The sequence below is a fragment of the Nilaparvata lugens genome, chromosome X, assembly GCF_014356525.2.
Source record: "Nilaparvata lugens isolate BPH chromosome X, ASM1435652v1, whole genome shotgun sequence".
In the NCBI taxonomy this organism is placed as follows: Eukaryota; Metazoa; Arthropoda; class Insecta; order Hemiptera; family Delphacidae; genus Nilaparvata; species Nilaparvata lugens.
Genome location: NC_052518.1, coordinates 77,314,388 through 77,327,475, shown reverse-complemented (window position 1 = coordinate 77,327,475; position 13,088 = coordinate 77,314,388). Strand labels below are relative to the sequence as shown.

The 13,088-nt window shown below is 34.6% G+C and overlaps 1 protein-coding gene across 2 annotated transcripts in view; it reads right to left on the bottom strand.

Annotated features, from left to right (window-relative positions):
- Positions 1-11,628, bottom strand: part of LOC111057959 (signal peptide peptidase-like 3) — a 42,483-nt gene extending 30,855 nt beyond the window's left edge. Inside the window, exons 1-2 of one of the 2 annotated variants that reach the window (XM_039441651.1) lie at positions 10,966-11,628; positions 8,139-8,195 (exon numbers count right to left, since the gene is read on the bottom strand). In XM_039441651.1, coding sequence (XP_039297585.1) covers positions 8,139-8,164 — 26 coding nt within the window. In that variant the 5' untranslated portion in view covers positions 8,165-8,195; positions 10,966-11,628. The remainder of the gene's footprint in view (positions 1-8,138; positions 8,196-10,965) is intronic. The other variant, XM_039441652.1, reaches the window with a different exon arrangement.
- Positions 11,629-13,088: the final 1,460 nt, after the last annotated feature.

Genomic DNA, 13,088 nt, shown 5'->3' with positions numbered 1-13,088 from the left:
TTAATAAATTAAGGTTAGAAAATGGAGTAGCATGGAACTGAAGTAGTGACAATGATCAAAAAAGTCGTAAGGTCGAAAGACTGGAGTATCCTCGACTGGAGTCGTACGATTTCAGTCAAGGTAGTGTGAGTTGAGCCTTAATAGGATTATTAATCTCTACAATAAACGATGGTTTGTAGGGTAGCACACAGTCTGGCAACTGTGTCTTGTCGACTAGCAAGCTGTATCTGCTGGCCCGGTACAAGGTGTTCAAGGGCCAGGTGTATAGAGTATGATGAGGTGTATAGGGTATAGAGGTTTAGGGTATAGGGTGTGTGATTTCTGAAACGCGAATCTAAAACTGCGTGAGGATAATTAGCGAATCTGAGACTGGTAATGAGGTTTTCCACGACAATCTGAACAACTGTGTGACGGATATTAACAGCTAATCTGTGACTGATGTTACGGGTGTTTATAACTCTCTCACACGCCAATTGCACTCTTAATTCAATAGGTGATCCTATAATAAGACCATTGACCTATTAGACAATTCTCGTACCATCACAAATTCACTTTGTGACATTGTATTGGCGAGAAATAAGTAAATAAAATATTTATTATAATAAATGAATAAATTAAAATTAATAAATAAATTATTCAACCGAACAGCAAGGACTCAAGTGCTAAATGGAGTATTGAATAAGGCTCAAGACGACAACATATCATAGTATCCTAGTAATTTTGTTACCATTGTTAATCTAATGTCATAGTTATATAATGACAAAGCCAAAATTCAAATTGTACCAACATTTGAACGATTGACGTTCTAGCCACACCACCGAATACCAAAAGGCGATGTTTCAAATCGAATGTTTCACCTCGATTTAAGACGTCAATGGGCCTTACGACTGTTATACTTCAGCCGGGGCCGACTGTTTTACCTGCCCATCCGATTATACATGAGAATGACCTGATCAAAAACTTTTAGCTATGAGCGGGTTTGAACCGGGATCTCTAGGCTGATACGCAAGCACTCTATCCACTAGGCCACGGATCACTCTGATGATATATGGATTGAATGATGAATATATGATAATAAATGAAATAGAGGATCTATTTAAATTTTGAAACAAAATAGTGGGCCAAGGGAGTAAGTTATAATAATGTAAAATATAGATGAAAAATTGTGTATCATTGGAGCAATAAATGGATAAAAGTCAATGTTTAGTCCTTGAAAATTCTGATTCTCATTTACCGGTGCCAGAACATCAAAGAACAAGAGCTTCACAGACATTGCACTCCCAAGACAAAGGACAGACATAAAAAAGACCTAGCCCAGAACCAAACAAACCAGTAAAACATCGACGAGGACTAACTATTCTATGGTGCTATTATTTAGTCTAGAGTGCTCCAAAGTGTTTTTGAGTATTCAAGAGTGTTCGGTTTGAGTGCGGTCGATTGCCACGTGTCAAATTACATTTACAAGTATAGTGAAGGAAAACATTTGTACTGGAACAAAGCTTTATATTTTTATCGGGCATTGAAATAAGACTACATGTTCAATATATCATGTGAGATAATCTTTCATCGAGATATGGCTTGCTAGGAGTGAATATATTATAAAAACCCTATACAGGGTGAAATCCCTCTTTATTTTTTAGACTAAAAAAATAGTTATTTAGTAATAGGCCTACTGTGATTTTAAGTATACATTAACATATGGTTTGATAATATTATTTATTTAAATTATATACTTATAATTAACATGATAATGTAAATGACTCTAATTTCTGATAGTTGTAGAAAGTTTATGAAATTAAAGCATAAATGATTATAATTACAAATAATTATAATATTTGTAATATTATAAAAATATACTATTTTTGATATTAATGGAATATCAATACTACTGATATTGATAAATTGAATAATTTTATCTTATTCAATAATAATGTGATTGATTTGTTCCTTAAAGAACAAATTGCCCTGAGGAACAATATTGATGTTCCTTAACATCAATAAATATTATACTTGAAATATTAAGTATTATAAAGCCTATTGTTCCTTAAAGCCTTAATTAAATACGGTCGTTTTTAAACAAAAAACATTGACCTTGAATTCGTATTTATCTAATACGAATAGTAGTATTTTATAATCTGTAAACCTTACATTATATCTATCTATATAAAAGCGAAATGACACTGATCCATTCACTCACTCATTCATTCATAATCAACAGAACTAAAAGTCAACTGGACCAAATACGTTCAAATTTAGCAGGTTTGCTCAGTTGGCCATCTAGGGGCGCACTAAGAACGGATTTGGAACGGAAAAAAATTCCAAAGATGAGCCCAAAATCTGCGTTTTCCAGCATTTTCTCAGTTTTTTCAAGAACTCATTGGCAAAAAATGTTTAAACTTGAAACACAGGCTCTGCTGAAATATAAAAAAATTGTATTGGAAGTTAAGTTCCGCCTAAAGTTAATGAGCCTCAGTTCCACCCAAGATCGGCGGTTTTTGAGCGTTTTTCCTGCGTTTTCTGGGCATTCTCAAGAAATAATTGACAGATCATGTTCAAATTTCGTACAGAAGTTCTGCAAGGGTCTATAAATTTATTCTTTGTGTTCCCTAGCGTTTTCTTACATTTTTCAAGAACTAATTAAGAGAAAATGTTCAAATTTGGTGAACGGGCTCAGCTGAGGTGTAAAAATATTGTATTGGTAGGGTCAAATTCAAATTCAAAATGTTTTTATTGCCGTGAACAAATAGATGTATTGACAAAGTCATCAGGTAAACATATACATTATACATACATTTCACGTAGGTACTCAAAACAGAGAAATACTATCACAGCCAACAGTCCCGCGTACTTAGTATCTTCACAGTTATATACAGTAATATTTCTAATTGGCAATAACAGTATTATAATAGAGGTCAAATATTAACATGAAATATCAGCTGCCAACATCTCCTCAATCGAATAAAAAGCCCTATTTTTGAATAGTTTGGAAATTGCGTACCTGAACGATTTAGAGTTTTTATCACGGATACTTTCAGGCAGTTTATTAAATAATTTTATACCGATATATACATACATATTTTGTGTTTTGGAAAGTCGTACCCGTCCGGTATTTATTTGTTTACGCTCTCTTGTAAAGTGCTGATGTACATCGCATCTTAGATCGAATTGCCTCAGATTATCTTTGACAAATGTCAGAGCTTGCAGCATAAATATACAGGGCAGAGTCAATAGAGTCAATATGCCGTTTCTTTAAAAGAATGGCCTGCAGGAATCCACTCTACCAAGATTAAAAATGGTTCGCAGAGCTCTTTTCTGACACAAAAATACGTCACTGGCACCACTTGAATTGCCCCACAATAGGGTGCCATACTGTAAATGAGAGTGGAAAAGAGCAAAATATGCCATCAACGTTAAACCAGCACTAGTATACAATTTCAACCTCTTCAATAAAAATATTACTCTGGATAGGCGACTGCAAAGAGCTTCAGTGTGGGTACTCCAAGTGAGTTTGGAATCAAGGTTAATCCCTAGTAGTTTTACTGATCTTTTTTCACAATTTCTACTCAAACCAAACAATATAGATTCTGTTTTGCTCTCGTTCACCATAAGCTTATTTGCAGAGAACCAAATATTGGCTCTGTTGGTCATAAATGTTGTGATAATTTTATTTATTTCAGAAGACTTATTTGAACACAGAAGCGTCGTGTCGTCTGCATAGAGAACAGTTTTATAAGGGATGTATGAGGGTAGATCATTCATATATACTATAAACAGGAAAGGACCCAGTACAGAGCCCTGAGGGACTCCTCCTGAGACCTTCTTACAATCAGATTTCTGCTCACCCATTTTCACATACTGGAATCTATCAGAGAGATATGACATCAAAAGTGACAACTCATTACCATTCAATCCATAGTAGTGCAGTTTTTCTATAAGTTGCTTGTGTGGGACAATATCAAAGGCTTTGCTAAGGTCCAAAAGCAGAGCACTAACCTCTTCACCATTTTCAAAGCCATCAATAATAAAAGACACAACGCTTTTAACTGCTTTAGTAGTGTTCAAATTACGTCTGAAAGCAAACTGCGCCGACTGAAACAATCTATTCTGCTCAAAATATTTTTCAATTTGAATTTTTATTGCGCTTCCCATTATCTTGGATATGACAGGTACCAGAGAAATTGGCCTATAATTATTAATGTTGTTCTTATCTCCTTTTTTATATACTGGTACTGTCACAGTGACTTTCAAGCAGTCCGGATACACCCCTACTCCAAGAGCCCAATTTATAAGGAATGTTAAAGGTTCTATGATGGCATCTATAATTTTCCTCAAAACAAAATTGGATAATCCAAAAACATCCTCTGCCCTGGAATTATTAAGTCTTGAAACAATCGTACAAATAACATCTGGTTCAACCACACACCACACAAACGGCTGTTGATTTGTCTGAGGCTTCAACCCAGATGCAGATAGAATATCAATAGAACCAATATTGTTGCAACTATGTCACTCTTTACCGAAATCGTATTAGAAATTCCTGCGAAAAAATCATTAAACTCTCTAGCAGATAAAAGTGGTTCAGATTGTGACTTATTCTTTGGCAGTCGCCCTGTTTCATCATTTATAACCCTCCAGGATGCTTTGCACATATTATTAGATTTCAATATAAAATCATCATTTGCCTTTCTCTTAGCCAAATCTATTTGATCTCTATAGAGCTGTTTCAATCTTCTATGATTTTCTAATAGTTCAGGATTGGTCTTGCATTTCATATGGCTAAAATCTAATAGAGTTCTAATATTATTCAACTGAGGAGTGTACCAGTTCCTTGCACTGCTATTTTTTTGACCATTTTTATTGAGGCTGATTTTTCTAGTTTTAAGAGGACAACATCTTTTGAAATTATTAGAACTTCATTCAAACAACGTTTTAACTTGTTTATACTGGTATCATTCAACACTCTATACTTATAGCTAGTTTTCGCACTTCCATCATCTACTTCTCCAGTGCTGAAGGGAGTCAGGCTAGAAATCGTCAACACTATCCCTAAGTGGTCAGATAGATGCGGTTGATTTGTAGCACATGTATACGTTGTAGGGTGAAGGTTTGAGATGTAGTTATCTAGACATGAATCTAATCTTGTGGGAAGTGAGTTGATACAAAAACAGTCATAAGACTTCAATGTGTTGAGAAAAGCTAATGTTTGTGAGCCCTTACCTCTAGGATCAATGTTAATGTCACCGGCAATTACAATCTTATATTTGCAGTATTTAGGAGTAACATCAATAAAATCTAAGAGTTGAGACAGCTTATCTGTGAAGACCTCAATTGATGTATCAGGGGACCGATAAACAGAAACTACTATCAATTTGATTGTATGTAAGGCTATCATAACTGCCTCAAATTGTTTGGGCTCACAGAAGGAGTCAATATTTAGTACAGTGAGAGGATACTTGAAAGACTCTCTAACATAAATAGCTGAACCTCCATAGGGAGTAGACCTACAAAAACTAGCTGCCACGGTAAAATCAGCAGGCTTATACAAATCTATCTCATCATGTGTGCACCAATGTTCATTAACACAAAGTATATCACATGAAGTGTTATGATTAAAAACCTCTAAAGAGTTGAGTTTATTTTTTATAGATTGTATGTTAATGTGTGAAATCACCATAGACTGTCCATCCTCCACCTTCGCCGCCGAAACCTGAGTGTTGCCCGCTCCTAAGTATGGGGAGATTCCACTGTTTGAAGCTCGTTTCCCGGAAGTAATGCAGGAGAGATTGGTTGAGACTGCGGCCCAACTCCGACATCTTGTCTCAAAATCCCGCGGTCCAACAGCAACGCTGGAGAATCAGGAGATTTATACTCTGGCACAGTCACAGGAGAGAGCAAATCTCCAAGCAGGTCCACTGGTGAACCGCATAGAGAGGAATCATCTGTTTTGTCCTTAGAACCCTCATTTACCGTCCGAGATGAAGAGAAGTCATCAGTTAGAGAAATGAGCATTTCAACACACTCAGACGCTGTGTCATCATCCTCGATTGCTCTGCAAATCTTCTCTGCTAGCCACCTCTTGCCCTATTATTGAAGTGCATACCATGACGCGTGTGAAAGTTTCTATCAGCATTGCCTGCCTCCACAAGTACAACATTTTTATGCTCTCTGACAATAGATCTCATAGATTCATTTGTTTTTATTACTTCTTTATTAACGCATGACCAACTCACTAGATCATAACGATTAGGTATGTCAATCAGAATTATTTTATTGTTATTGAAATATTGCACTGTATCCTTAATACCCATCATAGCTTTTGCTGCCTCATTTTTTGCGACATCATTGGTGCCACAAAATATTACTAAAACATCATCATTTTTAATTTCTCTCACAATATTATCTCTATTCAGAGCTGATTCAGTACCAGCACCAGGTTTAACAAAGCCTACGCATTCATATGGAGTTTTCAATTTATTATTTATATGCCACGATAAGTTCCTTCCATGGCTATCTGCACATAGTAGAATTTTCTTATTTTTAATTGTTCTGAGCCTTGGCTGAGGGCAGTTTTGTTTGATAAGTGTCTGTTTCCTTTGTTTTCCCTTTGTCAGTTTAGTATTTACTGTATTCCGCTCATCAATCCTATTTGTCTTTTCACTTTCCATGTCTTCTCCACCAGGTTGCAGTGGTTCATAATAGTTTTCCTTGTAAAAATTCAGGCTACTAGGCAGACTTTTCCTAGCTTTATTTCTTTTTTTAGTTGATACTAACTGAAAGTCTGAACCGTTTTGGAATAACGTCAAAGTTCCACGGTTTTTGAGCGACTTCCTGCGTTTTATACGCCTTGTCAAGAACTAATTGACAGATCATGTTCAGATTTGATACAGAAGTTCAGCAAGGGTCTAGAAATTTTGTCTTGAGAGGACTTCAGAATTACGCCAAAGGCGCCCAATAGGCCTATGGGCACTTTTACAGCGTTTTCTAAGCGTTCCTCAGCGTTTTTTTACAGGGTTTCTTTTCTAAAGTTTTTCATTGAGTTTTCAAAGCATTATTCTACATTTCTCAAGCAAATTCATACTTGATAGGGTTAGATATGGATGTTTGTCAAGTTCTCCATATCATTCCTGTTTCAAATTTCGAACAGCTAAAAATACAACAATTCAAATAATATCCTAAAATCCCTAATATCCCAAGTCTCTGATTGAGAAATAAGATTGAATATTCATTAATTCTGAAAAAATAAAGATTTTTGCAACCCTGCACTGCATAGTTCAAAGAAAACTGTTGATTGAATCGAGCCTGAAAATCTTTATGACGGAAGGTCAAATGAAAAATGCAGGCGAGCAAAGCGAGCCTGCTGATCTTACTTCTGGATTACCCAGCCGGGGTCCAGGGGGTGGAGCCTGCCGGTTAGTCACTGATATAATAAAACTAATAATCTAATAATGACCGGTATTAGAGCTTTATAATAAAAGGATAAAGTTAAGATAGTCTATATTAATATATAAATTATAATACATTATAACGTACAAGCTTAGCTGGTCATAGTATGTTACTTCAACTTATAGCCCACTTAAATTGTTTAGTATTTAATTTAATAATTAAATTTCATTAGAAATTTGCTGAAATTTTATTATTTCTAAAAAATAGTTTCAAAGTGAATGATTTTATAATAATGCGTTGTGAAAACAAACTAAAAGTTACACTAGACACAGATGTGTTTTAGAACAGTATAGAGTGGAATGATTTATTTCACTTGCTCAAAAATACAACATGAGAGTATATTACAATGCAATAAGAAGAATAGCATATATAACTCATATTAATAAATTCTTTTACCGTAATTATTTTAATAAATTGAGTATATGACCACATAAAGAAACATATTATTAAAAAAGTACAAATATACATCTCAATTAACGAATCATAATTGATGCAAGTGGAATAAATACTTGCTTGCTAAGTGAGAGAAATAGCACTTGAATGCAAGAGAGAATTTCTCCAAAGTAAGGTGAATTGAAAAAGATATTGTCAGTTCCACATGTAACATGTTACTTTGACAAAGTTTTTCATTTCGCCTGAGATTAAACTATTTATTCATTAATAAATAATCTGGGTGGAAATGGTTTTTAACTTACCACTGATAATCGACTTGTGTAGCCATTTTCGTGGATTGTATCAACTCCTTGACAAACCTTGAAGTTAAGAAGAAACCATTAAATAGTATTACAGTTACAAAGTAAAAGCATGGAAACCAAAAGTACTGTACATAATAGAACAATTCTAAATAAATGTCAATTGATAAACAGGGCAGATTGAATGAATAACTAAATTCAAATCAAACGTTTTGTTTGGTTTACAGGAAAGTGTCACACTCAAGATTGTATAGGAGTTCTTGCTCTAGCACAGAGTTGATTCAACCAGCCTCATGACTTCAAAACTGCATTATATAGATGGTTCAGTGACGAGAAAGAGTTTGAATTCTCAGAGGCGGGGGAATCGAGTGCTGCGCATGCTGATGCACTAGATGCTGGCAGGCTTCTTCACAGTCAAACAAATTTCACCGTCCTCTATCTCGTTACTGAACCAAATATAGGGCCATCAAGGAAAATTTATCGAGGGAGGACAAAAGTTTGGAGGACAATTTTTGAACCCGCAGTTCTGTGGGGGTGGTTCAAAGGTTCAATTTTTTTAGTTTCTCTCATATAACTCAAAAACTATGTATTTCACGAACATAAACTGTCCTTTACAAAATTGAAGCTTACAAAATTTCCAGCAATATTCATCGCTCAACTTTTTCTATATCTATTATAGTTTTCAAGACATCCGCTCTTGAAGATGTGACATTTTTGAAAAAAAACACGTCTGCCTCTAATTTTTTACTATTTTCGCTCTTATAACTTTTTCAAACTCGACAGGAAAAATCTATGCTGATTATGAGCTGATAATAGAGAATTTGATTCTGTTATTATGATGTATTATTCCACTATGCCAAGTTCTCCTTCCAGTGTTATAGCAGCTGTAATGTAGGGGATGAAATTTTAAATGCTGCAACAAGTGATCATTCGACAATTAAATTGGAAATGGGGTCAGGAACACAATTTTTGCATTTGTAGCTCAATTTTGAACTAGTTGGAAGATAAACATAGTAAAAGTACGTATCTATCTTTATCCCGTCTGTTGAAGGTGTCAACTGCTGAGTTGACGCTTGTTGCAAAGTTGAAAATTTCCCTCCCTAAATTAACATAGGCTACTTTATTGAAAAAATCTATTTTTGTAGATTTTTTAATTTGATAGAATACTTTTTATTTTCAGTATGAAACTATAATTCAATCTATTTTTGTTACACCTGCTCGTTAACATTAATTCGAGTTTCCTTTCCAAACCGGGCCCAAACCCTGCCTTAAAACATCCCATGAAAGGTTTGTGGGATATGTCCATGAAATAAGAGGAGGATGATGGACGACTAAGAACGGATGCTGTCGTCGCATGAAAGATATTTGAGCGGAGCATCGGGCAAAGTTCTGTGTTGCTGTGCACATAACTTGTATAATAAATATATTCCACCCCAACAGCTTGGAATTTATTTAAATAACCGATTCAAGTTTATTCAATTTTCAATTTGAATTGAGAAACACTTTCCTTTCAATTTCATCGTAATTATAAAGATTTTTAAGGTTATTTTGATAGATTTTTATGGTTAATGCTGTAAGTGTTTGATAGCGAACCACAACTTAACCACTGGACCACAATTCATTGTAGATCTTTCCCTGATAATGCCTGTCACTTCCCAACTTTATTAGATCGCAATCAGAGTCGAGCATACTTTATAAACTTGTCCTCAAAAAATATACTATTTATGGCGTGTAAAACTTCAGAGCACGAAAACCATTGCATTCTTGTTTTATGCATCACATTGATATTTTTTTGTTCATACAAGTTCATTTTTATTTTTAATGAGAAGGATATCATTGCATATTATTCTTTATTAAAGAATTTGCTATATTAAATATTTGAGAAATCGGATACACCGGGATGATTGGACAATATAACCCAGGTGCCTTCCACAAAACAACATAATGATAAAGATCACTAGGAAGTACCGTACCTAATGGTGCAATTCCTTAGCGACAACTCGAGCCGCCGCGGCTGGCTTATTTAATGATAAATTTTCATAATTGAGATTTTGAATATTTTGTTAATTATATTGCTCTATTGTTGAAGATATGAAGAACGATATGGCAACGTTACGAAGCTAGAGAAGGATAGCGCAATCTGCTTAGTTAAATGATAGACAAGGATGGCAACATCGATGTTAATCAAATACTCATTGCCATTATAACGGGGACCTCATTATAGTAGCCAAAACTTCCAGTTCATCTGCCGCAATAAAGTTCATACAACATACAAACCCAATGAATCATCGAATCTAATGGAACCCGGCGGCTACAGCCGCGCGTCTTGAATCGTCGCTAAGGAATTGCACTTTAAGAATATAACCAAACACCTCAGCATGGTGGCCTCCGTGAAGCAAATTTCAAAAGGCTTTCCTATAGCCTAGCTGAATGTATAAAATATATCCTTTCCTTGAAAAGATAAAAGCTGTACTGCGACACATGAAGAAGCCAGGATAATGCGATACATTGAGCCAAGATTCTATTGTTCGAGTTCCTAACTCAATTCTAATAGGAGAATATTTTCTTAAATTACTCAAATTTCACTATCATCCTACTAAGTTAGTCATTCATTGTCCTTAGAATATGAAGACTTTAGGTATACAACATTACATAGTTTACAAAAAAATGATGAATTTAATTGACATTCAATGGAAATTAGAGAAAAATCAAACATCTAAGTATAGTTAATTCATTTTAGAAGAGGTTATCAATATGCAAATTACACACAAAACCAAGTTGAAATGATAATATTTACCGTATATTGAATTGATTTACAAAAACTACTCACCATAGATTTCATATGAAAGACTTCACATCATACATTTTTAAATAGGTTAATTATTAATGGTAACCTAAAACACTAAGTTACATGTCCGACTAGCAAATATCTTACAGCTTGTTGACGAAGATTTGTTTAATACTGCAAATTTAAAAGATCGGAGTACATAAGTTAGCACTGGAAACATACGAACACCTTTTGTAATGGAGCTATCGCTAATGACCCCAGTGATTGAGCGATAACAAAATCGCCCTACAATATAATGTAACTGTTATATCAAACGAATCATATTGTTAATCGTCCTAATAAACCTGCTTGATGCGGATTGATAAAGTATTGTTACTTCCAGTCACGAAAATATATTAAGATACAACATAATGAGCACTCATTTTATGTCGAGATGCACACAATACTTGACTACAATAATAAACCGAACAGTGCTGTACTGTACACCTAACAGGACTTCGTAATGGTATCGAATTGAACTAAACAGCTGTTGAACCAATACCCTCCATCTAGGAGAATCATTTGATGAAAAATAACAAATTTCATAATCTATCTGTATTGAACATCTTAATTTTGCACACAACCCTTCTTTGAGCACAAAATCTTAAAAGTTAATCTAACATAATAGATAAATTCGCCATCTTGAAAGTAAACATCACGTGACCTAAAGACCTCAGCTCAGCTAGCACAATGTAATCTGTACCAAGCACAACATTGTGATGCGCAAGCGCATAAAACGGTTTTGTCAAATTGTTCAGTTTTCTATAACTACTGAGCATATTGTGGAAAAGATATATAGCCTATGCATGTGATTTGTTTTTTTTATTATTCGAAATTTTCAAAACACTGCAAACAATTCCAATTTATTGACATTGGAAAGCAAAAACGTAATCTACTAACACAGCCTTCCACTTTTGAAGTATCAATGTACGTTTTCTCCTTTCAGGTTATATGTTACCGGTGCCTGTTCAGTTCACTGTTACAGCAGAAACCCATTAGGAGCTTCTCTTTGTCTCAGAAACAGAGTAACGGCCAGCAACAGTCACAGTTATTCAAAAGTATTCTTTAAGTATCTATAGTGAGGTCCACGTTATAATGGTAGTGTACGATTTGCAATAGTGTTGCTATCCTTGTCTCGTTCAACAAATGTAAAAGAGTTAGGGGTTAGTTTTTATTTAGGTTATATTTAATGATGTTCTATTAGGATAGGTTAGGTTTTTGCTTTAAAATTGCAATATGCTAGAAGGGGCTAGGGTCTAGGTGGAGTTATGTTTTTTGATGTTTCAAAGCACAGAATTACAAGGAGTTTTATAGGAGTATTATAGGAGTTTTCTCTGTTTCAAAGGTGAAAGGATAGGTTGGGCGGTTAGGATTTTGCTTTGAATCACATGTTTGTGAACATGTTCATGAAATGAACCACATGTTTGTGAACATGTTCATGAAATGAACCACATGTTTGTGAACATGTTCATGAAATGAACCACATGTTTGTGAATATGTTCATGAAATGAACCACATGTTTGTGAACATGTTCATGAAATGAACCACATGTTTGTGAACATGTTCATGAAATGAACCACATGTTTGTGAACATGTTCATGAAATGAACCACATGTTTATGTTTTGTTCTAAAGATGACGAATAAATCTAAAGTATCAAATGTGAAAGGGTTAGAAGTTGGGTTTTAATTAATAATGTGTTATTAGGATAGGTTGGGTTTTTGCTTTGAAATTGCAATATGCTAGAAGGGGCTAGGGTGCAGTTAGAGTTATGTTTTTTGATGTTTCAAATGTGAAAGGATAGGTTAGGGGGTTAGGATTTTGCTTTGAAATCTAAATTATTAAATGTGAAGGGGTTAGGGGTTAGTGGTTAGGTTTTTTCTGGATTATATTTAATAATGTTCCATAAGGTTATGTTAGGGTTTTGCTTTTAAATTGCAATATGCTAGAAAGGGCTAGGGTCCAGGTAGAATAATGCTTTTTGATATTTCAAAGGTGGAAAGATAGGGTAGGATTTTGCTTTGAAATTGCAATATGCTTGAAGGGAATAGAGGTTTTTCAAATAGTTATGTTTATTGATGTTTCAAATTTAGAAGGGGAGGTTGAGGGTTTGGTTTTTGTTTTGAA